The sequence below is a fragment of the Podarcis tiliguerta genome, assembly GCF_965153285.1.
Source record: "Podarcis tiliguerta genome assembly, chromosome: 17".
Classification (NCBI taxonomy): domain Eukaryota; kingdom Metazoa; phylum Chordata; class Lepidosauria; order Squamata; family Lacertidae; genus Podarcis; species Podarcis tiliguerta.
In genome coordinates this window covers 32,926,060-32,953,375 of record NC_139550.1, presented here as the reverse complement: position 1 = coordinate 32,953,375, position 27,316 = coordinate 32,926,060, and the positions used below count along the sequence as shown (strand labels likewise).

The 27,316-nt window shown below is 47.9% G+C and overlaps 2 protein-coding genes across 5 annotated transcripts in view; one reads left to right on the top strand and one right to left on the bottom strand.

Moving 5' to 3' along the window:
- CRB3 (crumbs cell polarity complex component 3) overlaps window positions 1–15,254 on the top strand; it is a gene marked incomplete at its 5' end in the record, with an annotated part of 29,598 nt that extends 14,344 nt beyond the window's left edge. The window contains 4 exons of one of the 3 annotated variants that reach the window (XM_083420835.1): window positions 1,599–1,856; window positions 8,104–8,165; window positions 9,214–9,354; window positions 14,913–15,254. In XM_083420835.1, the coding sequence (XP_083276961.1) occupies window positions 1,781–1,856; window positions 8,104–8,165; window positions 9,214–9,354; window positions 14,913–14,984 (351 nt within the window). In that variant the 3' untranslated portion in view covers window positions 14,985–15,254. Of the gene's footprint in view, window positions 1–1,598; window positions 1,857–8,103; window positions 8,166–9,213; window positions 10,068–14,912 lie in introns of those variants that run through there. The other 2 variants (XM_083420836.1, XM_083420834.1) reach the window with 2 other exon arrangements.
- Window positions 15,255–17,173: 1,919 nt separating this feature from the next.
- The window catches only part of DENND1C (DENN domain containing 1C), a 59,212-nt gene continuing 49,069 nt past the window's right edge, over window positions 17,174–27,316 (bottom strand). For both annotated transcript variants that reach the window (XM_083419767.1, XM_083419768.1), the window contains 4 exons: window positions 22,681–22,736; window positions 18,837–19,059; window positions 17,566–18,743; window positions 17,174–17,305 (listed from right to left, as the gene is read on the bottom strand). In XM_083419767.1, coding sequence (XP_083275893.1) covers window positions 18,126–18,743; window positions 18,837–19,059; window positions 22,681–22,736 — 897 coding nt within the window. In that variant the 3' untranslated portion in view covers window positions 17,174–17,305; window positions 17,566–18,125. The remainder of the gene's footprint in view (window positions 17,306–17,565; window positions 18,744–18,836; window positions 19,060–22,680; window positions 22,737–27,316) is intronic.

The window sequence follows — 27,316 nt, the reverse complement described above, 5'->3', positions numbered from 1 at the left end:
ATCTTACTATTAATGGAAGCCATGGACGCTCCAGATGTTGTTGTACTAGAACTCCCATCATCCCTGACTATTATTGCTCTTGCTGGCTGGGGCTGATGGGAGTTTGAGTACAACAGCCTCTGGTAGGGCACTGATTCCCCATCCCTATAACAAAGCACGACAAAAGAAGGCAGAGGGCCTTCTCGGTGGTGGCGCCTGCCCTGTGGAACGCCCTCCCACCAAATGTCAAAGAGAAAAATAACTTCCAAACTTTTAGAAGACATCTAAAGGCAGCCCTGTTTAAGGAAGCTTTTAATGTTTAATAGGTTACTGTATTTTAGTGTTTGTTGGAAGCTGCCCAGAGTGGCTGGGGAAACCGAGCCAGATGGGCGGGGTATAAATTATTATTGTTATTATTATTATATGCAAGAAATGCTGCAGATTGTTATTATATAACAGCAGCAAATTTAATACGCACTATTCATTACCATAGTGAGTAAGAAAAACACACAGTCCCTATTTTTAATAGGTATAGCTGCAGGGTGTGGTGCTGGCCCCTAGAAAAGAAAAGAAAAAGGCAGAACAGGAAAAAGGGCATTGTGACCCTGATAATTGGTGAGGTGCTTGGACTTGCTCTTTTGCAGATCCACTTAGGGAGTGTTGCTAGGATAGACCTTGCAAGCTCACTTGGGGCCTGCCTTAAACTGACATGCCACCCCTGAGTATATTGGACAGGAAGAAGCAGCTAGTTCTGGCTCCCTGATGAGTGGACCTGCACACACACACACATTTGCAAATATACATTACATTTTTAAGTAGAGGCAACTCCCTGTTTGCATGGCAGTTGTCTTCCAGGTCATTGTGCGCTTGTGTGAACTTGCGTATATTCAGAACACCTATTGAAAAATCCTGCAAACACCCCATGTCACTTCCGGTCCTTTTTGTGATGTTTTTGGGTCGCTTCCGGGTTCAGCACGATGCACGTGTGTGCGGTCACGTACATATCGGACACACCGTTTTGAGTGTCACACTTCTGTTTTGAGTGTTACGCTGAGGTCTGTCTGTTTCTGCCACTTATTTTGCATTTTTGTTTTTGCGGCTTTTTTGTTTTGTTTTTGTGACAGTGTGGAACCCAGTTCAGTTCCTGATTGATTGATTGTGTGACTGCAGTCCATTGTTTATTGCTTTCATTTTATGGATCAATGGTCTCGTTAGATAGTAAAATTCATGTTAAATAGCTGTTTTAGGGGTTGTTTTTAAAAGTCTGGAACGGATTAATCCATTTTGCATTACTTTCTATGGGAAAGTGTGCCTTGGTTTTGGAACGCTTTGGTTTTGGATTAAGTTTAAGAACCAAGGTACCACTGTACTGCTTTTAAAACGAGTAATTCATATATATTGGTAGTTTTTGTAACTTTGCCTTTTCAAGAAAGTTTTCCTCAAATGTGGGGTATAAATAAAATAAAATAAATAATTACCATGTCGTCGGGGATTCTGGGAGCTGGAGCCCAGCAAAGTCTGGGTGTGTTCAGGTTTTTCCATCCCTGCAAATGCAGGTAGCAGAAGTAGCCGTATATTTTGGAGTATCACAGATTTCCTTTCTCTCTCTCTCTCTTTAGAAATTCCAGGCCTTTCACTCCACCATCGGATATTGCAGGACTTTATACCGGCTGAAGTGTTTTGGAGGCATCTGCGGGGCAAAGGGAGCATCTGGGCCTGTGGCTTCCCTTCCTTCCTTGGCGGAGGCAGTGGGGTAACCTCTGCCTTCCCCTTGCCCCACTCCTGGCTGGGGAGGAGGGTGATGGCTCGCTTGAAACAGCTTGGATTCCTTCTGGCAGTCTCTCTCCAGTCCTGCTTACAGCCCACTTTGTGTCAAGGTGAGTGCTCCCTTCGCTGTGGCAAACAGAGGAAAAGTGATCAGAATGGTGTCTCTGTGTGCGCACTGGCCTAGATCTCTGGCCCTTAGAACTCTCCCAGGGCCATGTCCCCTCCCCAACCACAACTTCTTCCCCAAGCCTCATTTACCTTGCTTCACATCTTCCTTGAGTGTTTTTTGGTCTGGCTGCAATCAGTGGCGGAGGAACCCTCTCTGGTACCCAGGGCGAGATGCCCAGGGGCGGGGCAAACCGCCCAGTGGCGCATGCGCGACATCCGTACGGGGTGCGCGTGCGCAGCATCACGTATGAGGTGCGCATGTGCGGTGACCGGATGGGTTGCTGTGCGTACGCACTCTGTACAGCATGCCACACATGCGCACTCCATATGGGCTGTCACTTGCAGTGTCCGTACGGGCTGTCACTTGCACAGTGTCAGTACGGGCTGTCGTTCATGCGGCATCTGTATGGGCCGCTGCTCACGCGCGATGTCCATACAGCGCATGTGCGGCATCCTGTACATAGTGCGCACAGATGGCTGCCCGTACGGTCGCCATGCAAGAGGCGCCCTTACTGACTTTGCACACCCTTGGCCGCTCTACAGCTGGGGAGAGGCCCTCGGCCTGCGAAAGGGTTTCCCACCGCTGCACTAAGTACTTAGAGAGCATTCAGTGACCAACGGGCATAAAGCTTTCTCTAAAATCAATTGTTTGCATAAATTAAGTGTTTTAAATTTGTTGTTAGCTGCCCTGAGCCCGGTTTTCTGAACCGGGAAGGGTGGGGTATAAATAAAAAATTATTATTAAAATCGCCTTCTCCAACCCCAGTACAGTGGTACCTCAGGTTAAGTACTTAATTCGTTCCGGAGGTCCATTCTTAACCTTAAACTGTTCTTAACCTGAAGCACCACTTTAGCTAATGGGGCCTCCTGCTGCTGCTATGCCGCCGGAGCCCGATTTCTGTTCTTATCCTGAAGCAAAGTTCTTAACCTGAAGTACTATTTCTGGGTTAGCGGAGTCTGTAACCTGAAGCGTATGTAACCCGAGGTACCACTGTATCAACAAATCTTTGGCATTAGCATGGATCTCAGTGTAACAGAACCACCCCCTGGAAACCTGCCATGAGTCAACCGTGCCATAAAAGTTACTGGCATGCCTTAAAAAAGAAAAGAACCTGCTAAGTGGCTAGAAGCCTGTGTTTTCATGCTGGCCAGAGGAGAAGCCCCCCTACATGGAAGCACAGGGTGGGATTCAACAAATGAGTCCCAACAGCAAGGACTTCTGCTTGTGCAATGGTTCTTCCCCCCCACTCTCCTACCCTTTCACCCACAGCACCCCCCCTTAAAATGGACTCTGTGGAAATGGGGAGAACACCCAGAACAGCGCATGGGGAGGGGATTGTTCTGTCTGGCAAGCCAAATTGCTTGGCGTGGTGGAATGGTAATGTTAGCGGGGTGCTGAATTCCTCACGCTAATAAAGAAACATATTTTGAACCAAACAAGCTGGTTGGGGGCTGGGGGGCGCAGGGTCCCCTTTACCAATCTGCTTGGCTTCTGTGCTAGCTGTGGGTAGAGGAGGAATGGAGAGAGCTGTCACTCCTCTGTGAACCCACTCAACTGAAGGGAATTCCTGGTCAATTCATTACCGTATTTTTCACTCTATAAGACGCAGCAGACCACAAGTTTTTGGAGGAGGAAAACAAGAAAAAAATATTCTGAATCCCAGAAGCCAGAACGGCAAGAGGGATCGCTGCGCAGTGAAAGCAGCGATCCCTCTTGCTGTTCTGGCTTCTGGGATAGCTGCGCAGCCTGCATTCACTCTATAAGACGCACACACATTTCCCCTTACTTTTTAGGAGGGAAAAAGTGAGTCTTATAGAGCAAAAAATACAGTAAATGCAAGCCTGCCATAGGTTAACCTTTTTGGGGGCAGCCGGGGGTAGGGGGTGGAGGGAGCCATTCATACCTAGGAACCTTTAAGTTCCTAGGTATTACTGAATGTCAGCCCAGGGGCAGAGGAAGGTGGGGGCGGGCTGCCCTGGGTGTCACCACTGAGGGGGGTGACAAAATGCCGGGTGGCACTCACCACGGGGCCTGCAGTGCGCCTGAGCCACATGTCTCTCCTGGGAGAGACTCAGTGGCTTGGCTGCGTGCAGGCTCCGCTCTGCCCAAATGGTCCACCCCTGCCTCCCCCCCCGCTGTAGGGTGGCTGAGTGAGAGGAGGCAGGCAGATTCCTTGGAGGCCCTGCGGAGCGTCGTGCCCCGACTGGCCCTGCCCCGGGCGCAGGGCACGCACGCCTCCCCAGGCGCCCGATTGGCTTGCTATGTCGCTGTGTCAGCCTTCAGATACTATTCAATATAAAACTCCATTAGATGCTGTATCTTGCCAAGCAGTGTTGCATGTCAACAATAGAATACAGTGATACCTCAGGTTACAGACGCTTCAGGTTACAGACTCCGCTAACCCAGAAATAGTACCTCGGGTTGAGAACTTTGCTTCAGGATGAGAACAGAAATTGCATGGTGGCAGAGCGGCGGCAGCGGGCGGCCCCATTAGCTAAAGTGGTGCTTCAGGTTAAGAACAGTTTCACGTTAAGAATGGACCTCCGGAACAAATTAAGTTCTTAACCCAAGGTACCAGTGTACAGTGGTACCTCTGCTTGAGAAGGGGATCCATTCTGGAGGCCCGTTCACAACATGAAAAGCCTGCAACCTGAAGCGCCGTATCTGTGTAGGTGCGCAGCGCGATTTAGCGCTTCTGCACATGCGCGAGTTGCGAAACCCAGAAGTAACCCTTTCCGGTACTTCTGGGTCACCGCGGGACACAACCTGAAAAAACGTAACATGAAGCAAACGTAACATGAGGTATGACTGTACTCTTGGATAGCAACTACTAAATGTTGAGATTCTATCAAAATAGTAAGGATTGTCAAGAAATGGTTATCAGTACAAATACAGATGTAGAGTGTCTGAAGAATATTTAATTTTAAAATTTGCAAAAAAGGGGGGGGGGAGCAAATTCCTTTAAGCAAATTCATTTTGGGAATCAAAGTCACACACCCTTCTTGCTAGAATTCAATTTAAGGGTGGATAGGTATTTGAATCATTCTTGATCCTGAAATATTTTAAAGGAAAGAGGCCAGGTCATCCCAGAAAGCAGAACGGAGCTCCTTTTTCTAGGAATGTGTCAGAGCCACTCTGGACTTCCTTGAAGTGTTTTTGTAGGCTTCACCTGTCAACTGCAAAGCACTTTCAGGGCGTGCCTCTGGCTCCCTTGACTCAAGGAGTGAGCTCTGTCTGACTCACTCGTGCCCTCCCCAGCACGGCGGGTGTGGATTCCCTGAAACGCAACAGAGAAGGCACCAACCAGGTTGCTCCACCATGCATCTTCTGGTTCCTGGGCAGTGCCCAGCCTGAAATGGAAACTGAATGCCTGAGAGAAAGAACTGTCTCAACAAGAACCACACCTGTCCCAGGAGAGATTGAAAGCCATGGGCTTAGCTCTGTAAGTGAAGGCTTCCGGAGGAGGTGCAGGTCTAGTAATTAAGGCCTCATCTGCCCAAGGGAGGTCCTTTCTGAAATACACCTGTCTCCACATCACGTGTCATTGATGAAGAATCCCCATGAAGAGTGCAGAGCCTGAGGACTAGTTTGGCTGTCATTAAACAAAAGTACTGTTTTGGGCAGGGAACAGGGGTGGACAGGTTTGGGAGACTCCCTGTTCCTGAATGGAGTAACTGTGCCCCTGAAGGACCAGGTTGTCATCCTGGGAGTCAGTTTGGACTCACAGCTGTCCATAGAGGTGCAAGTCAATTCTGTGTCCAGGGCAGCTGTCTACCAGCTCCATCTGGTACACTGGCTGAGACCCTACCTGCCTGCGGACTGTCTTGCCAGAGTGGTGCATGCTCTGGTTATCTCCCTCTTGGACTACTGAAATGGGCTCTACGTGGGACTACCTTTGAAGGTGACTCAGAAACTACAACTAATCCAGAATGTGGCTGGCAGACTGGTGACTGGGAGTGGCTGCTGGGACCATATAACACTGGTCCTAAAGGATCTACACTGGCTCCCAGTATGTTTCTGAGCACAATTCAAACTATTGGGGCTGTCTTTTAAAGCCCTAAACGGCCTCAGCCCAGTATACCTGACGGAGCGTTTCCACCCCCATCATTCAGCCCAGACACTGAGGTCAACTTCGAAGGCCTTCTGGTGGTTCCCTCACTGTGAGAAGTGAGGCTACAGGGAACCAGGCAAGAGGGCCTTCTTGGTGGTGAATGTTGACATCTTCCAAGTCTAACAGTCTTGGGGGCCACAATGCCAGGTCTGAAACCATGTTTGATAGCTCAGGTAGAGAATCAGTTGGGCAGTAATAGTGACTGCCTGCCCCCTCCAGCCAGCCCCCAATCACACCCTGGAGGTACACTTGGTACTCAGGGGGCATTGCTGGTGGAGGCCGACCCCACACTGCTGCCCCACCCAGGCCTTAGTTATAGATGCCCCATCGGCTTCTTCATCCTTGATTAAATTGTGGGTGAGGGACATCTTATTACGGACCAACCTGGCATTTTCAAGCAGCACCCAGAGACCCAGGTCAAGCTGGCATTAAGGTAAAGGTAAAGGGACCCCTGACCATTAGGTCCAGTCGTGGCTGACTCTGGGGTTGCGGCGCTCATCTCGCTTTACTGGCTGAGGCAGCCGGCGTACAGCTTCCGGGTCATGTGGCCAGCATGACTAAGCTGCTTCTGGCGAACCAGAGCAGCGCACGGAAACGCCGTTTACCTTCCCGCCGGAGCGGTACCTATTTATCTACTTGCACTTTGATGTGCTTTCGAACTGCTAGGTTGGCAGGAGCTGGGACTGAGCAACAGGAGCTCACCCTGTTGCGGGGATTCGAACCGCCGACCTTCTGGTCGGCAAGTCCTAGGCTCTGTGGTTGAACCAACAGCGCCACCCACGTCCCTACCAAGCTGGCATAGTCACCACCAAATCTTGAGGTGGAGAAAGGGTCAGGGCATGACACAGGCTGTATTTGCCTGTGCCACAGTCCAGACTCCAAAGGTCTGAACTGAGCTCTCCTCAACTGGTTCACTCTTGATCCAGTGTCAAATCTCTGCTTGTCCATGACCACCGGAATTGGGCTCTCTGATGCTTCCCTCAAGCAGTCCAAGGTTTGCTCTTCCAGGCACATGATAGACTTAATAAATAACTCCTGGATCAGCAAAAGCAATACACCCACCCACTAACCAGCAGGTAAGAAATAAAACTCAAACCCTGACATCCCCCACAGGCGTGGAGGAAGGGGTGTGTGGTGGGTGCAGTCCACCCTGAATGTCACCACAGGGGAGCGGAGACAAAATGCCGGGCGGCACTCACCGTGGGGCCTGCAGCACCCCTGAGCCACGCATCTCTCCTGGGAGAGACGCGGTGGCTTGGGTGTGCACAGGCTCCATGCTGCCCAAGCGGTCCGCCTGCTGCCTCCCCCCCAGCTGTAGGGCGGCTGAGTGGGAGGAGGCAAGCAGACTCCAGAGGCCCCATGGTGTGGCCCGCCAGGCACCCGAGCAGCTTCCCCCACCGCTGACCCCCCATTCCCTAGAGACCGTAGCGTGTGAGATGCTGTTTGTTTCTCCATGTGTGCACATCACTGATACATGCTCTGGCAACAGCTTTCTGCAGTGTTTGTTTGCAGTGCACATGCAGTGGAATAAATGTGTGAATGTGCCTCATGGGTACATGGTGTTCAGTTGGGTGCACTGTTAACCTCTGTTGTGCAGAAGCCAAAACTGTAATGTGTGGACACTTTTCAATCCTGTTTTAAATTTGTTATTATGTATGCTTTTACATACATACAAGGGACGTGGGTGGCGCTGTGGGTTAAACCACAGAGCCTAGGACTTGCCGATCAGAAGGTCGGTGGTTCGAAACCCCGCGACCGGGTGAGCTGCTGTCAAAAATCTTTTTCAGCAGGGGGCCAGTCCACTGTCCCTCAGACCTTGTGGGGGGGCAGACTATATTATTATATTAAATAAAAGCACACATTCTACTCATGTAAAAACACCAGGCAGGCCCTACAAAAAACTCAGAGATGCATTTTAAATAAAGGGACACATTCTACTCATGTACAAGCACGCTGATTCCTGGACTGTCCGCAGCAGGATTTAGAAGGCGATTGGGCCGAATCTGGGCCCCTGGGCCTTAGTTTGCCTACCCATGTTCTTCTCTAACGCCTACTGTTTGTCTCTCTCCAAAACAAGGCACTAACAGCACTCCCGTGGAAACCACATCCTTTCCTCCTTCTCCTTCATATGGCCTTTCGGTATGTATGTCTGTCTTTCTTGGGCAGGGTCTGTGTGTGTCAGCATTTTTTTTTGGGGGGGGGTGATCTTGATGTGGGCATCTAATGCTGCCTAAAATGGGGGCATCATTGTCTGGGCAAGGCAGGTGCAGACTGATCATAGCTTAGCTCAATCTGCCTTTCCTTACCTCAGGCAAGGGCACCTTGGGTCTTTTGAAGCTCTTGCCTGCAGCGGCAAATTGGATAGCTATTTACATGCTTGAGGCAGCTGTTATCACCACTACCCAAAAATAATTGCAGCCAATTGAGACAACATGGTAGCAAATTAAAGAAAAAAAATGGAAGAGGGCTGGATTTGGCTCCCTCTGCTGTGGTCAGTTGATGATGGTATGTTACGGTAGCAGCAATGTTGACGACAAAGGACTGGGTTTGGGCAGCATCTCTGGGCTTAAAATCTGGCTTACAGTTAAGGTTTGCATCTGACACATGACCCTCCTAGTGCTGGGCTGCCCATCAGTTTGCTCACAACAATTGGTGCAGCTGCACCAGCAAGCCAAGCCATTGATCGGGGCAGCCATATTTTCAAGATATGCCCATGAATCTACACTGCGTGTCTAAGGAGCATGCAGGGGAGACCAGGCTTCCCCCCCTACGGCATGTTAGTATAATAATAATAATAATAATAATAATAATAATAATAATAATAATGATAATAATAATAATTTATACCCCACCCATCTGGCTGGGTTTCCCCAGCCACTCTGGGCGGCTTCCAACAAAACACTAAAATACAATAGCCTATTAAACATTAAAAGCTTCCCTGAACAGGGCTTCCTTCAGATGTCTTCTAAAAGTTTGGTAGTTGTTTTTCTCTTTGAAATCTGGTGGGAGGGCGTTCCACAGGGCAGGCGCCACCACCGAGAAGGCCCTCTGCCTGGTTCCCTGTAACTTGGCCTCTCGCAGCGAGGGAACCGCCAGAAGGCCCTCGGCGCCAGACCTCAGTGTTAGGCCCTGCCTCACTTTCCTCCGCTGTAACGATGTTCTCCCCCTTTTTCTTTCCCCGTGGCAGAAGTCGGAGCTGGCGGCAGCCATCGCTGTGCCCTGTGTTTTTGGGGGCATCCTGCTGATCGGCCTCCTGGTTTTTATGGGACTCAAAATCCGGGAGAAGCGGCAGACAGAGGGCACTTACCGGCCCAGCAGCGAGGAGCAGGTGGGTGCCCGCGTCGAAACTAACACCAACCTCAAGCTTCCCCCGGAAGAGCGACTCATCTGAGATGGGGGAATGGGCTCTGCTTTTGGGTCTCAGCTTGGATGGAGCCGCTCAACACACTGGACTCCAAAAAACCAAAAACACTAACATTTAAAAGGGTGCTTCTGCTGCTGCCAGGCTTGAGGTTTCCCAGCAAGTCTCTTAAAGCTTTCCCTGCAAGCTGGATGCGAACTGCTGCACACAGGAGACGGCCCCAATGTGTTTTAGAATGCGCTTTGAGGAGCGGCTGGATCTCATGCATGCACACTGCTGGGAATGGCTAGAGGCAGACAGTTCAAGGCAAGATTGGATCCTGCCTCTCTGGGCACACGGAAGAGAGAGGGCTGCCCCCCTCAGCCCACGCAATGCCAAGCGCCCAGTGCTAGATCTCCCTTCTCTATGCTGCCCCAAAGAACGAACTCTTCTGACTCTAAGTGGGAGTGCGTGGAATTGCCACTCGAGCTGACACAGGAGTTGTTGCTTTTGTGTGAACAGGACAAGAGCAGAGGGTGGTTGGGGAGGCTGCTCTTTGCTTTAAGGGTCCAGCCGTGTGAGATCTGGGGCAGGCTTGCCTCTTTTGTTTTTAAAGAAAATGTATTGCGCTGTGCCTTTCAGTATGCCACTATTTAATAAAAATGAATCTCTCTTCTCTGGCAAGAGAAAAGTCGGCACAACCTAGAGTGTTATTACCCTGTTGCCTTACGGTTGGCCAGTTTGAGTTGGCAGGTGACTCTTAAATGTTTCATCATAGGGAAGGGGAGAGCTGTGGCCCTCCTAGGGGCTCTTGGGCTACAGTTTTTCTATACTGGCCGGGGCTGATGGGAGCTGGAGTCCGGCAGCAGGGCCACAGATTCCCCCAGCCCTGTTTTAAATGAACTAAAGGAGGACCGTACCAAACAGAAACCCAGCAAATGAACAGAGGCAGGCCCCCAAAAGGGTCTCAACAAGATACAGTGGTACCTCGGGTTACATATGCTTCAGGTTACATACGCTTCAGGTTACAGACTCCGCTAACCCAGAAATAGTACCTCGGGTTAGGATGAAAACAGAAATCGTGCTCTGGTGGCACAGTGGCAGCAGGAGGTCCCTTTAGCTAAAGTGGTGCTTCAGGTTAAGAATAGTTTCAGGTTAAGAACAGACCTCCAGAACGATTTAAGTTCTTAACCCGAGGTACCACTGTATTGTTAACCCGATTCTAAAACTTTGCTTTAGGTATTTCAAGTCTGCTTTAGCCTGTTCAAAAGCACCTTATGCACATTATTTCAAGTTTTTCCAACAACACTATAAGGGGTAGGTCAGCATTATTATTCCCGTATTACAGACTGGGAGGGAACATCTAGGCCAGCCCAAGTCATCCACATGAACGCATGATTTGAACTGAGGCTTTCCTGATTCTCATTCAATCTCCTAGCTTTTGCTCCACGTCAGCCTCCATCAAAGGCAACTGCCATTGCAGGTCTTCCAACCCTTGTTCCACTTTGGATATCCTATCTAACCCCTGCCTAAGGACTGCAACAGACACAATGCAGGAGGTTCAAAACCAAATAAAGTGTGTTTATTTGGTTTATGTGGGTGGGAAATGTCAGAAGGTCCCATTGGAAACCTTTGCTTCACATTTGTATTAACCCAGGCATAGGCAAACTCGGCCCTCCAGATGTTTTGGGACTACAACTCCCATCATCCCTGACCACTGGTCCTGTTAGCTAGGGATGATGGGAGTTGTAGTCCCAAAACATCTGGAGGGCCAAGTTTGCCTATGCCTGTATTAACCCCAAAGCCCTCTTAAGGAGGGGGTGGATGTGGAAGAGTTCATTTTACCCTTATATAGAATTTTCCTCTCCCCATTTTATTGTCACAGCTCCAAGTTAGGCTAGGCTCAGGTACTGACTGCACAAATTGATAAACCTTAGCTTAAAAAGCTACACTCTGCATGAACTGCAGGTTGATGCACAAAGCCGGCCGCTCCCACTTTGTGCAAGTGGTTTTAGCATTACATCCAGACTTGGGATCCTGGTTCGTTTCTCCCTAATCAGCTATCTTGACGTAGGGTTGCCATATGTCCAGAATTTCCTGAAAATAGCCGGCAATTGGCCTTCAGAAACAGTGTCTGGGCGGAAATCGGTGAAACGTCCGGGAAAATCTGGATGTACGGCAACTGATGTCGGCAGTGTCGTTTTGGGCAATTTCCCTCGAAATTAGCTCAACAACTTTGCCATGCCCCCAAAAGAAAGCTCCACAACTTTTCTGTCCAGATTTTCACTTTTCGAAATATGGCAACCCTAGCTTGTCTTAGATCAAGGTTTGTTGTTGGTTTGCTAGGTAGAAACCAACCCTGAGCCTGCATTCAGATGTAACACAAATTGACTTCCCCCTTCATGGCTTATTTATCAGCGCTGCGGGTTAAACAACAGAGCCTAGGACTTGCCGATCAGAAGGTCGGCGGTTCGAATCCCCGCAACGGGGTGAGCTCCTGTTGCTCGGTCCCTGCTCCTGCCAACCTAGCAGTTCGAAAGCACGTCAAAGTGCAAGTAGATAAATAGGTGACGGGAAGGTAAACAGCATTTCCGTGCGCTGCTCTGGTTTGCCAGAAGCGGCTTAGTCATGCAGGCCACATGACCCGAAAGCTGCACACAGGCTCCCTCGACAAATAAAGCAAGATGAGCGCCGCAACCCCAGAGTCGGTCACAACTGGACCTAATGGTCAGGGGTCCCTTTACCTATGAAGTGTGAGTGATTGGGCTGTGTGCATGTTATGAAGCCGAGGTTCATAGGTGGCCAGTAATTGCCTGGCAAGATGTGCAGACAGGCTGCCACGCGGTTACTGTTAAAATCTATTTGTACGGTGGCTATCTCCACGGGGCAAATTGGATGCTGTGCCTTGCCCTACAGTACAAGATATCTGGTCTGTCTCAGGTTGATGGTGAAGCCAGGGCACTTCTGTGCCTGAGGAGTGAACTCCAACCACAACATCCCTGTTGCTAATTGATATAAAGCACAATCCATCAGGGTGCTCTCCTGCCTAAGTCCCATTCCAGCTCACGGGAGCTGTACTAGAGCATAATTAGGAGCTGCCCAAAGCTCAGTTGTGGAAGGTATTTGAATTGTACAGTACTGGCAGGTCCTTCCAGGCAGTAATTCTGAGCAGCAACCTTGTGCCTTGAGCTGGGGGGGGGGTATCCTAGATATTTTATGTGCCCTTTCCAGAAACCTCCTCAGGCTAACTTTAAAAAAATGGAAATCTACCCTTTTGGGAGACTTAAACCTATTGGGGGATGGTAAGAAAATCTCCCCCTTCCCTGACTTTATAAATGATGCCCTTTCTTGCGGCTTGTTTTTGACCCTTCACATTTGTGCATGTCTCCTTTGACTTTTCTCCCATTTGCCATCAACTGGATAGAGTTCAGATTGTGTTTCTATTATATTCCTAGAAAGGAGTAATTATTATTATTTTCTCCAGAGGGCAAAGAGCTACCCTGGCATCCATATTATTATTATTATTATTATTATTATTATTATTATTATTATGCCCTATACCTGGAGGTATCAGGGTGGTTCACATAAAAAGATCACAGTATATAAAATCAAGATAAAAACAATAACCCAATAATACCCCCCAAAAGAGCCACATTTTAAAAGGGTATGGGATGTTGATCAGGTCAACCAAATAACCTGACAGGACCTGCTTCAGTGGAAGAGTGACCATTCAAAGGGTGGCAAATTCTCGTATTCCACCACAGGCACTAGGTGGCAGAACTGCATTGCACAACTGGTTTCAGCAGTTCTGTGCCACCAAAGTCCTGTCTCTTTAAGGGAGCTTTTTTTAAGGGCAGCTCTGGTTTTTTTTTTACTTCCTTTCTGATACATGACTCTCTTAATTCTCCCAAGGAAAGGTGATTGTGCTTTGCTCTGTTTCCACCTCCGTGCCTCTTGGATTTGGAAACGCACCATGTTTTACCTGGGGAAAGTGGGCTGGAGACTGCAACTTGCCTACAGACACACCATTTCAAATTGGCAGAGCTGCACAATACATACAAAAAATACGATAAATCTCCCATTGAATCCTAGAACTGTAGAGTTGAAAGGTAACTTGGGGGTCATTTAATCCAACCCCTTGAAATGCCAGAATAACAGGTGTTTCAGCCCTCATTGACCCTGTGTGAATGAGGGCAGACAAGCAAACCTGTTGTTGTTTTTTCCTTTCAGAAGTCTCCACTGTTTGAAACACTTGGTCCATGAACCTGCCCTCTAGTTTTGTTTTTCATTTCTTAAAGGGAGGAGCCACTCAACAGATTGTCTCGGTATAAACTAGAGTTAGCCTAAAATGCCAATGGACAATTAAGGCTGGTTACAAAGACTTGTGCCATACATTTAAAGCACCCTAAAACCCTGAGAATTGTAGCTTACCCCTCACAGAGCTACAGTTCTCAGGATTCTTTTTTGAAGTGGGGAATATACTTTAAATTTCCATGAGGAATTTTTCCTGCATGCACTTGTGGGGCTCTTGTACAGCTTCCATTTGCCTCAGTGGGATGTGTGTAGGAAAACATCTCTGGGGAATGTTGTCCTGTGGGTCAGTTTGGCTTATCTGCAGCTCTAAGGCCGTCCAAAAGCCTGCCACTTGGAAGTGTCAGCCACTGGCACAGGTCTTTGTAAATTGTGGCTGTGGCCTTGAGGAATAGGGGTTTGGCTCTCCCTGTGCTTCACTCAGATGTTATGTTTCCAACAAAATATCATTAAGAAGACACAGCATTTATGGGACACTGCTTGCTTTTAGTCCTGGGTTTCCTTAAGCTTCTCAAACAATATTATTTACACGATATCTTTCCACTGTCACAGAAAACTCGAATAGTTATTGTGGGTGTTAATGTTTATAATGCAGACCGAATGAAGCAAAAGCCAGTGGGTAAATGGGTCTATTGGCTTTTGTCCTCCACTTAGTGGTTCAATCCACAGTAATCAATGCAATATACGACAGCATCTCAATTGGCTTTTCACTATAATAATCTCATCACGCGTTTTTAGATCTAAAGTCGTACCTTGGATCCCGAATGCCTTGGTACTTGTATGTTTTGGCTCCCAAACGCTGAAAACCTGGAAGTAAGTCTTCTGGTTTGCGAACGTTCTTTGGAAGCTGAATGGCTCCTTGCAGCCAATTGGAAGCCGTGCCTTGGTTTTCGAATGGTTTTGGGAGTCAAATGGACTCCTGGAACGGATTAAGTTTGACAACCAAGGTACCACTGTCTGCTTGATAAGGTACAAATGCATGTCATATCTAGGTATGTGCAACAGAGGTTGCGTTGGGCTGTGTGATGTGTCCTCAGTAGCATTTTGCCATGAGAGGCATTTTACCAAGCTGTTTGCAAAGGCAAGGCCATGAGCACAAGTTATATTATGTCCCTGCTTTTTAGGAGGAGGGAGAAGGCAACTTAGAAATGTACTCTTCTAAGTCTGAATGCTGAGATGTCTCCTTGTATGTCCTTGCACCCCTGATCCAATTGTTCTTTCACATCCTTGAACAGGTGGGATACTCAGCCAAATCAAATATGACAGTTGCTAAAACATGCAACTCTGATGCCAGAAGTGCTGTATGATTCCCTGGTGGATCTCCCGGTGGATCAGGTCCCCCTCCACAAGCCAACAGGCTCCACTGCTTGCAGATCCATCTCCCCATAAGGCAGTAGCATTGTGCAATGCCTCAACATGGAAAGCTTCCATCCTAGAGGAGGAATGGTTAGCACCTGTTACAGAGAAGGAAGGGTACCTCTCTCTTCCTTCTCATTGCGAAGTCAATCCACTATTCTTTCTTCACTGAAACTCTTCCCCCTCCCTTTTCCTAAAATAAACTGATTTTTTATATTGTTGCTGGTTTCTGTTGATGCTTTGAGAAGACAAGACGTATGGGAAGCCAGTGGTGTTACCTTGTGCTCTGCGAACATAGGCACTGCCCTGTCCATAAATATTCCCCTACTCCTGCAAGTTCTTATGTACATATGACTTTATTTCCCTAATCCTTGTGCTACCGACAGGTACTCTACTGCATGGATGGGGAATGGGCAGCCCCAAACAGCCACCATGGCTAAATAGTCTGGGATGATGGAAGTTGCAGTTCAATAAGATCGGGGTGGGGGTGAGGGATAGGGTCCCCATTCCCTTTTCAAGTCGTCTCAGAAAATTCAAAGCTTACCCTCATCTGCAAAGTGTAACGTCCTCTGCTTTCATGTTCGTCAGCTGGGCAGTGTGAAGTAAAAATCATCCCAAACAAAAACTGCTGGCCCCTCATTCTGCCTGGACACTGAGGTACAGCTTCGAGGGCCTTCTGGTGGTTCCCTCACTGCGAGAAGTGAGGGAACCAGGCAGAGGGCCTTCTCGGTGGTGGCACCCGTCCTGTGGAACGCCCTCCCATCAGATGTCAAGGAAATAAGCAACTATCTGACTTTTAGAAGACGTCTGAAGGCAGCCCTGTTAAGGGAAGTTTTTAATGTTTGATGCTGCCCAGAGTGGCTGGGGAAACCCAGCCAGATGAGTGGAGTGTAAATAAAAAATTATTATTATTATTATTAGGGGGAGAGATTTTGGACAGATAATCCATCTGCTAGTTGCTTGCTCTAGTCTCCCTCTGGCATCCTTTCCTCTAGAAAGGAAGTTCTCCTTCCTTGTAGGTTTTTAAGCAGAGGCTGGATGGCTGTCTGTTGTGGATGCTTTAGCCAAGATTCCTGCATTGCAGGGGGTTGGACTAGATGACCCTTGGGTCCCTTCCAGCTCTAAGATCCTATGATTCTGTAGTCTGCAAAGTGGGTTTGGAATGGCTGGAAATATAGGTATCATCTGTACCCCTTGAGAAAGGGCTGCTCTTCACTGTGTAAACATTGCACTGATGCTGATAGAGGCTGTTCCTCGCCACTCCTCCCTGCTCCATTATTCATTCTCCGAGAAACAAGATTTACCATCTGCATACACCTGCTATAACTTGGAAGAGACACACATGTTTCCGAGTTAGTACTAAGAGGACTGTCTGGCTTCATCTCTGCAGAATAAACTACATGAGTTTCACCAGAGTGCCCAGGCACAGGATGATGGAATGAACTGATTCAGTTCAAAAACATCAGGGGCATAAGGATGCCTTTGGTGGGTCAGACCAAAGATGCAACTATTTGTGGGACATGGGTGGCGCTGAGGTCTAAAACCGCAGAGCCTCTTGGGCTTGCTGATCAGAAGGTCGGCGGTTCGAATCCCCACGACAGGGTGAGCTCCCGTTGCTCTGTCCCAGCTCCTGCCAACCTAGCAGTTTGAAAGCACACCAATGCAAGTAGATAAATAGGTACCACTGTGGTGGGAAGGTAAACTGTGTTTCCATGCACTCTGGTTTCCATCACGGTGTCCCGTTGCACCAGAAGCGGTTTAGTCATCCTGGCCACATGACCCGGAAAGCTGTCTGTGGACAAACGCCGGCTTCTTCGGCCTGAAAGCGAGATGAGCGCTGCAACCCCATAGTTGCCTTTGACTGGACTTAACCGTCCAGGGGTCCTTTACATTTAGCTTTTGCCTACAATTGATTTTAGCAACAGCCAGGTGTTTCTGGAAAAGCCACCAGAAGTGAATGGAGGAAACAGCCTCATTTGCATTGCTACCCCTGCCCAGGCAGCTGTTATTCAGAGACTTTGAATCTGGAGGGTCCATTTGGCTAGCATAAATAACAGCAACCGACAGACCTGCACTGTTCCACGCATTTATTGACTACTGGCACCTAAAAACCATTCAAATCAGTGTCCATTACCACATCTGGAGCTAAAGTTCCTTGGTTTATTCACATGCGCACCCCCCAAAAAAATTAACTGATGTTGCAGCCACTGAGTGTCAAGCAGTGCATATGTTGAACTACCCCATGATGATAGCTTGTCCTTTTCTAGTTACCCTATTTTTCGCTCTATAAGACGCACCAGACAACAAGACGCACCTAGTTTTTGGAGGAGGAAAACAAGAAAATAATAATTCTGAATCTCAGAAGCCAGAACAGCAAGAGGGATTGCTGCACAGTGAAAGCAGGGATCCCTCTTGCTGTTCTGGCTTCTGGGATAGCTACGCAGCCCACATTTGCTCCATAAGACGCACACACATTCCCCCTTACTTTTTAGGAGGGAAAAAGTGAGTCTTATAGAGCAAAAAATACAGTACATACTTTCCCTGATATGGTTTCCATATTGGGAAAAGTTACATGAAGAGCAGTTTCATGTGTTTAGGAGAGGAATGGTGCTAAAGCAGTCTTTCCCCCAGTCCCAGGAATATGAATGTACGTACACAAAAAAACACACACACTGCTTTTTTCTTTAAAAATGTTTAGGGGTACTCTCATTTTCCTACTCATATTGAAATTCTGCCCCTCAATGAGGCCAAACTTAGATTCACAAAGTGTTCAGGGGTACGCGTACCCTCAGAAAAAAAGCACTACTGTCTCCTAGTAGTGAGCAGGGGGCAGCTTACAAGTCACGCAGCAAACGAGTCCTATGCTCTGGGACTAGGAGTAGAACCCAATTCTGCTTCTAGCAATCCCTATTGATGCCCAGAGCGATGGGGTGTTTCCCCCAGTGCCTTTCAAAGCCCAGAGCTGCCTTGTGGCACCAGAGGAGAGGCCTGTAGTGCAGCCTCCAGCCACAGAAGCCACTACTTCACCCCGGAAGTCCAAAAACAGACAGGTGTTCCTCTTCCGAGGCTACAGACTCCTCACTTGGAACATTCTAGGCCTCGAATCTTTTCTTCAGTTCTGACACTTTGGCCAAGGGCCGGGAAGTCAAGGAGTATGGTGGTCTAGTAACAGCCCCAAGGGCTGGCACGCTGTGCTTGGTCTTGAAGTTGGTGTCCACATTCACTTTTCTTTGGGACAAAGCCGCAGGTGACTGGATGCCGGAGCAATTGGTTGCTGGTGGCTCTGCCTTGGCAACGGCAATGGCTGGAGCGAGTTTGAGCATCTGGTCAGTCCTAGACTCCTGTCTGGACTCCACCTCAGGGCAGCTTTCAGTTCCATTTTCATTTGCGCTGGAGTTCTCGTGGTCTGTATTCCGGGTCCATGCCACTTGCGGCAGCTCATAGCCTGCGGTAACAACTGCTGTCTCCCCTCGCGATGGAACTGCAGACTTCTCAGGGCAAGGAATCTCTTCGGGTTCAGGGACGTCCCGTTCCCACTTCTCACAGCTATTTTCTGCTGCTCTGGTGGACACTAGCAGAGCACTCTGCACATGCTCCTGATCTGGAGAGGCTGGGAGCAGGGTGCCCTCGGACAATGAGTCATCATCATCATCATCATCATCCTTTTCCTCAGACAGGGGTTCATGGAGTGTGTTCCTGCTGGGCCTCGGCTACAACAGACAAAGAGACTGAGTTGGAATTTCCTGCTTTCCATGCTTGGCCTCTTTGACAGCTGCACAGAGATCCAAACTAGGAGGACTTACCTTAGTATAGAAGTTCCTCTCTTCTAGGTTGCAGAAGTCCAGGCTCCGCGTCCCATAGAGTGGCCGCTGGGCTTGGCTTGGCTCCAGCAAGTTTAGAGTCTCAAAGATTTCACCTAAGAGATCAATCCCACCTGTATCCAGGAAGTCCGGGTGCAGATTTTCAGGTTCTCCAGGCTCCAAAGAACAATCCAGCGAGCTTGAGCTGGAAGAGTGGGAAACTTCCCTGGAAGAATATATGTTTCACATGTGAAATGTGACCAGGAATAAAATGCTATACAGTACATCAGGGGTCAGCTTTTTCAGCCGTGGGCCGGTCTACCGTCCCTCAGACCATGTGGGGGGCTGGACTATATTTTGAAAAAAATAATGAACGAATTCCTATGCCCCACAAATAACCCAGAGATGCATTTTAAATAAAAGCACACATTCTACTCATGTAAAAACACCAGGCAGGCCCCACAAATAACCCAGAGATGCATTTTAAATAAAAGCACACATTCTACTCATGTAAAAACACGCTGATTCCCAGATGGTCCGCAGGCCGGATTTAGAAGGCGATTGGGCCGCATCTGGCCCCCGGGCCTTAGAATGCCCACCCTTGCGGTACATGAAAACAGTGACGTTCGAAAGGTCCATGTAATGTGACATGGTAGATGAGCATGTTCATGCAACACAATGGCCAAGGAAACCAGGCTTATTTGCCCCTCCTTGTATTGTTTCTGGCCCCGCTCAGCAAGATTTTGACTTCTGTAGTTTACGAAGAAAGCTGGAAAGCCAGTGTTAAGTTGTGGGCGAACATAGCAGACGACACAGTGATTTCTCCAGAGCAGCTCTTTATTGTAAGCTGGACAGACTGAACAGCTCAGCCGGCCTGCTTTTATAGGACCCGGCTGTCAACATTGTAGCAACAACAACCCAGGGTTTCCTGCCTAAAATAACTGACGTGGACCTGAGTGAAAACTATCTACAGTATCCCCCTGCTGGCCCAGGGTGAGAACATCAGTACATAACAGCCAGGAAAGGCAATTCATCCTTGTTTTGAACCTGGCTATGTTCAGTTGTCCCTCTCCCATGTGAAAGGCAGTAGGTTGGTAGGTGGATTTGCGTTGTTGTGATCGTTTATAGACTAGCCCCAGGCAGCGCTTGAGCTAAACACTGCTAATTATCACATTACCTCCACGACAGTCGAGCTGCACCACAGAACAGCTCCCAAATTTATTTTGGGTGTAGGTGACCTGTAAAAGCTTGTTTGGGCCTGCTCTGTTACCCTCTCACCACATCCATGCTCTCTGCAAAATTTCTGTGGGGCAAAACTCACAGGGACTTCACGAAAACAAAACTCAACTTAGATGGCCACAGGGCACGGCTTACGCGTCTTTACAGGAGGGGCTGTGCAGCTACTCCAAGTACGGTGGTACCTCAGGTTACATATGCTTCAGGTCACATACGCTTCAGGTTACAGACTCCGCTAACCCAGAAATAGTGCTTCAGGTTAAGAACATTGCTTCAGGAAGAGAACAGAAATCATGCGGCAGCAGGAGGCCCCATTAGCTAAAGTGATGCTTCAGGTTAAGAACAGTTTCAGGTTAAGTATGGACCTCCGGAACGAATTAAGTACTTAACCTGAGGTACCACTGTACGACATTGTCCTGTTTGCTAAAGAATTCAAGAGAAGCCAGTTTGAATTCATTAGCAGATATGATCCTGTGGGAGGGGCCATCTCGCTACAGAAAGGCAATGCCCCACTTTGCACTCTGCCTTGTTATGACGCTAATTTTTCACCAGCGCTGTCTATCTGCAAGTTAATCACACCCGCTCTGGTATTAATCAGGGCTCCGCCTATTAATGGGACGCAGTTCCTGCTGCCTCTTGCATTGCTGTGTGGTTTTTTTAAAGAGGCATTTCTACATAGGCACCTCCTGGCACCTTTCCACACTTCGAAGAGGGCGGATATGTTCTGTCCATTCGATATATCACTATGCACATCAAATACATGCCTCTCCTTAAAAAAATATAAATGAGAATAGTGCTAAGGAAATCTGCAGAGATAGTGCTACTATTCTGCTCCTTCCAATGCTTTTCTGTGCTCTCAGATGGCAGGAACCAGCGCATGCTCTGGTTATCTCCCGCTTGGACTACAGCAGGGGTGGCAACCTAAGGCCCAGGGGCCGGATGCGGCCCAATCGCCTTCTCAATCCAGCCCGTGGATGGTCCGGGAATCAGCTTGTTTTTACATGAGTAGAATGTGTCCTTTTATTTAAAATGCATCTCTGGGTTATTTGTGGGGCATAGGAATTTGTTTATTATTTTTTTTCAAAATATAGTCTGGCCCACCGGTCTGAGGGATGGTGGACTGGCCCATGGCTGAAAAAGGTTGCTGACCCCTGGACTACTGCAATGTGCTCTACGTGGGGCTACCTTTGAAGGTGACTCGGAAACTGCAACTAATCCAGAATGTGGCAGCTAGATTGGTGACTGGGAGTGGCCGCCGAGACCACATAACACTGGTCCTGAAAGACCTACATTGGTTCCCAGTACATTTCCAGGCACAATTCAAAGTGTTGGTGCTGACCTTTAAAGCCCTAAATGGCCTCGGCCCAGTAGACCTGAAGGAGCGTTTCCACCCCACATTGTTCTGCCCTGACACTGAGGTCCAGCACCGAGGGCCTTCTGGCAGTTCCCTCACTGTGAGAAGCGAAGTTACAGGGAACTAGGCAGAGGGCTTCTCAGTGGTGGCGCCCGCCCTGTGGAACGCCCTCCTACCAGATGTCAAAGAAATAAACAACTATCCGACTTTTAGAAGACATCTGAAGGCAGCCCTGTTTAGGGAAGATTTTAATATTTGATGAATTACTGTATTTTAATATTTTGCTAGAATATTACCCATTCCATTACCCATGGAAAGCACAATAGAACTATGCTAATGGCATCTGATGCCCTGTCAATTGCCAAGCAGTTGCCAACCCACATTTTACCTGTGTATTTCCCCATCACTTTCCTTACGGCATAAAGTTCAATTTGGCGCAGCAGAGTGGGTTTCAAATCTACTTTAACTGCACAACTTGAATTTACTAGTATGTGATTTAATCCTACTGGCAAAAGAGCAACAGTCTGCTAGCAGTGAGCTCTCGGCCATAAAAGCTTATGCCACAGTTTACTTCTTTTTTTAAAAAAAAACGAGGTTTATAAATAAATACATAAATTCCTCCTCAGAAGCGCTATTCAGAAGGGATGTTCTGTTTGGCTGTACAAATTACTATTTCAGATTTGAAAGTAATGAACCTGGAAAACAAATTAACTAAACAGTAGAACAGTTTTTCCTCAAGGTGCCAGCAGACTCTTGTTTTTACCACAAAAAGATGATGGCAGCTTATGATTATTTTTAATCATTTAACAAGACACAACAAATCCCTCATCCCTGAGTGTTTTTGGAAGAGCAGATGAGTAAAACCACTGGTCTGTTTGCTTTTTAATCATTTCGGAAATTATTTGTTTAAACATCTGTGGAACTCTGGAGCACAATGACACCCCCAAGAGCAGTGATGGTTTCCCTTAGAGATAATCCTCCCATCCCTATGGGTTTACTCAGAACTAGGAAACTTCCTCTGAGCTCAGTGAGACTTATTCTCAGATTTAAGGGTGCACAGCACTGTAGCCCAAGAGGTTTAACTGAACATGGTTCCGCCCCGCCCAATCACAGAGCCTAATTCATTGCAGCGAGGGTTGTGTAGGATCATTTTCCACAGATTCTAATCCACCTGCTGGGCCAGCCCTGAAACACTCACAGGATGTGGCAAGCAGAGCTGAGAACAGCAAAGAGAGTTCAGCGGTAAGCAGGCCTTACCTTTGTGACTCCAATTCTGTACTGCCGCTCTGTCTTTGTGGTCGCCTGGGGCGAGACTGTGAAGAGAAAGAGAGCACAACATTTATGCTATATGGTAATTTATGGACCTAATAGGTATCTAAAGCCATTTGTACATAACAAAATATGTAATTTTATCAAAGTAATAGGTGAACTGAAATACAATTAAGAAGAAGTATATTAATAGTGCAATATAATTAAGAAGAAGTGAAATAATTATTAAAATGATTGGGGGCCCATTACTTACATCATAGGAGCCTACACAACACAAAACACTGTTGCTGGATGTAGGTTTTATTTTATTTGTTTTTTATCTTATATTTTGGGAATGTACACCCAGGTTTTTTCCTTTAATTTTTTTGGGGCCCCCTAAGCTATAGCTTGTTTAGCTTATACGTAAATCCGGCACTGGACACACACCTGTATGGGTTCTGATCCCCTTGTCCAGAACAAAATGTCCTGGTGATTAGTGGCCCTTTCTCAATTATTCAAAACTACATATTCCCCACTCTAGTGTAAGATGGGGCATGGATTCAGCTGGAGACTCTCAGGACAGCCAGGCTGCTTTCTCCATTAGTAATAATAATATTAATAAGAATTTTTGTTGTTTAGTCGTGTCCGACTCTTCGTGACCCCCTGGACCAGAGCACGCCAGGCACTCCTGTCTTCCACTGCCTCCCACAGTTTGGTCAGGCTCATGTTTGTAGCTTCGAGAACACTGTCCAACCATCTCGTCCTCTGTCGTCCCCTTCTCCTTGTGCCCTCCATCTTTCCCAACATCAGGGTCTTTTCCAGGGAGTCTTCTCTTCTCATGAGGTGGCCAAAGTATTGGAGCCTCAGCTTCACGATCCGTCCTTCCAGTGAGCACTCGGGGCTGATTTCCTTCAGAATGGAGAGGTTTGATCTTCTTGCAGTCCATGGGACTCTCAAGAGTCTCCTCCAGCACCATAATTCAAAAGCGTCAATTCTTCGGCAATCAGCCTTCTTTATGGTCCAGCTCTCACTTCCATACATCACTACTGGGAAAACCATGGCTTTAACTATACAGACCTTTGTTGGCAAGGTGATGTCTCTTCTTTTTAAGAATACTACTACTAATTAATAAGAATACTACTACTAATAATAATTTGTTATTTATACCCCACCCATCTGGCTGGGTTTTCCCAGCCACTCTGGGTGGTTCCCAACAGAATATTAATAATAATAAAAAAGTGATAAAACATCAAACATTAAAATCTTCCCTAAACATTAGGCATAATCCTTTTGCAATCCTTAACACTGGATGTGTCTTTACTGCAACACAGTGGCATAGCGTGGGGGGTGCAGGGGGGGCCGGCCGCACTGGGCGCAACATCGGGGGGGGGGGCGCTCGCACTCGCAGCTCTCTGCCCCTACCTGGCTCACTCACTCTCTCACACTGCAGTGCTGGCTGTGCGAATCCAATCCGAGCCGCCGGGTCGCTGCCCACTGTGGAGGGAGGGGTGCCAGGCGTGCGGTGCGGAGAGAGAGCGAGGGACTATCTGGGGGAGGGACAGTGCAGCGGGGGGGTGGGGCGCAAATTACTTGCCTTGCCCCGGGTTAGGGGGTGCAAATTACTTGCCTTGCCCCGGGTGCTGACAACCCACGCTACGCCACTGCTGCAACAAACCTGCTTTCAGTCATTCCCTCTCACCAGGGAATTGTTGATCTGCAAGGAGAGCTAAGGATCTCCAACAGAGAATATCTGAGCACTCTCAACAAACTACAATTTCTAGTATTCTTTAGCAGAAGACATGGCAATTAAATAGTACACAATGCCCATATGTGTTGTGCAATTAATTGAGCCAAATTTTCTATCCCGTCTTTCTGCTTTGCATATTGTAACTTATTTTTTGCTACAAATGTGAACTCAACTCTCATGATAGACAGTGCTGCTCTCTACATTTGACACAAAGAAGCACAGTCACAAGTAGACTTTTGAATGCAAGGGGTTATTAGGAGGCAAGACCCACTCAACCTATAAGGGCTTCCTTCTGAATTAACATATTTAGGATCTAGCCGTACATGGGAGCCTTAAGGTAGCATTTTTTTAAAAATCCCCTGCCCCTGTTTCTTTACTTATTTACTCCCAATTTATTTATTCCTTAACTTTGGCATACAGATGCCTTTTGCATATAAATGTATGCAAGCAAGCAACACATTCACATACAAGCCAGACACAGGCAAAACTTGCAGAACATTTCAATAATAATAATAATAATAATAATAATATATTTATACCCCGCCCATCTGGCTGAGTTTCCCCAGCCACTTTGGGCGGCTCCCAATCAAGTGTTAAAAACAGTATAGCGTTTAAATATTAAAAACTTCCCTGAACAGGGCTGCCTTAAGATGTCTTCTGAATGTCAGGTAGTTGTTTATCTCTTTGACATCTGATGGGAGGGCGTTCCACAGGGCGGGAGCCACTACCGAGAAGGCCCTCTGTCTGGTAAACAATGGGAGCTGCACTACTCTGCTCATTTGCTTATGTTAGAGCATGGGTCAGCAAACTAAGGGCCGGATCAGGCCCAATTGCCTTCTGGATCCTGCCCGCAGACGGTCCAGGAATCACCGCGTGGATCGCCAGCGCGTACGTTCTTTCCCTCTCCCTCACATGGCAGCGGCAGTGGCGGTGCCTCCTCCCTCCCTCCCTCCTCCTGGCTTCTCCCCGCCCTGCCTAGAGGAGGAAGGGGGCTGGGTTTTGTTGGTGCCAGCAGCAGCAGCGCTCGAGCGGCCGCCATTTAAAGCAGCCCCTCTCCAGAGCCCTTTCACACACCACTCATTCTGCCGCCGCCGCCAGCCCCTGACGCTCGCAAGACACAGGCAAGCAGCCACCGGGGCTTGTAGTGCTTTTGCATCATTTTGTTTTTTCAAAATATAGTCCAGCCCCCCACAAGGTCTGAGGGACAGTGGACTGGCCCCCTGCTGAAAAAGTTTGCTGACCACTGTGAAATAAAAAATTAGGGTCTTATATATATAATAAATGTATAAAGCAAACACGTACATAAATATATAAACCATGTGTCTGAAGCAGCACAGGAAAACAGTCCTGGAACCATTTTGACTCCCAAACTGACCAAATGTTTTCTCTGCAAAGTCAAAGGAAAAATGGAAAAACCTCCCCATTGCCTTTTCATTTACAAATTCTGTCTTATGGGCATGTCTGTGTATGAATAGGGTGGGCCTGTGATCTGGCTCAGGAACTATGTATAGTGGTACCTCAGGTTAAGAACTTAAATCATTCTGGAGGTCTGTTCTTAACCTGAAACTCTTCTTAACCTGAAGCACCACTTTAGCTAATGGGGCCTCCTGCTGCCGCTGTGCCGCTACCGCACGATTTCTGTTCTCATCCTGAAGCTAAGTTCTTAACCCGAGGTACTATTTCTGGGTTAGCAGAGTCTGTAACCTGAAGTGTATGTAACCTGAAGCGTATGCAACCTGAGGTACCACTGTATTTATCATTACAAAAGACTGGCCAGGCTCTCCAGGGTATCCAATCAAGTAAGCATTAACAGGTGACCTGCCAGACAGGAGGTAAACAACACACTCAGATTTCTCTTGAGCTACACCCCTTCTGTGAAGTATGTATGATGTGTCTGGGGGTGGTCTTGGACTCCAAGGCAGGCAATTTAAAATGTCTATATAAGGGCGGGCACACCTGGATTCTGGGTCCTCCTCCGTCCTCCTGCGTGTGAGGGGAGCACCCTGTTGCAATAGATCAATAAAGATCAGGCTTACAAGCTGCTTTGCTTCTCAATATTCTCTGGTTGGCCTCTGTTCTTGTCTCCGACCGATGAAGAACCTACAAAGGACTCTATAAGGGCTCTTGTGTCCCCCATAAGAGAATAAGGGCAGATTCTGGTTTATTACACCTGTGCTAGAGGTAAGCAACCTGGGCCCGTCAGATATTGCTCGACTGTTGGGCCATACTGACTGGGGCTGGTGGGAGTTGAAATTCAACAACCTCTGAAGGGTCACAGATTCTGCCTGTTGTGTTGTTGATGCAACTGGCTTGCGACTATCAGACAAGCTGTTGCACTGATCTCCTGCAGAGGGACGTCCGTGACTCCACATTTGCACAAAGTGCATGCAGCAAGTGTCAAGGCTGCCCATTTGCACCAATGCAGATACAGTGGTACCTCAGGTTAAGAACTTAATTCGTTCTGGAGGTCTGTTCTTAACCTGAAACTGTTCTTAACCTGAGGCACCACTTTAGCTAATGGGGCCTCCCGCTGCACGATTTCTGTTCTCATACTGAAGCAAAGTTCTTAACCTGAGGTACTATTTCTGGGTTAGCAGAGTCTTTAACCTGAAGTGTCTGTAACCCGAGGTACCACTGTACACTCTTGGGGGAATCCTCTTCCGGGTGCCCCCTAACCCGGTTCCTCTTCTTTACCTCGCATGTTGTTTTAGGTGAGGGATAGGGAAAGTATGGGACGCGGGTGGCGCTGTGGGTTAAAGCCTCAGCGCCTAGGGCTTGCCGATCGAAAGGTCGGCGGTTTGAATCCCTGCGGCGGGGTGCGCTCCCGTTGTTCGGTCCCAGCGCCTGCCAACCTAGCAGTTTGAAAGCACTCTCGGGTGCAAGTAGATAAATAGGGAC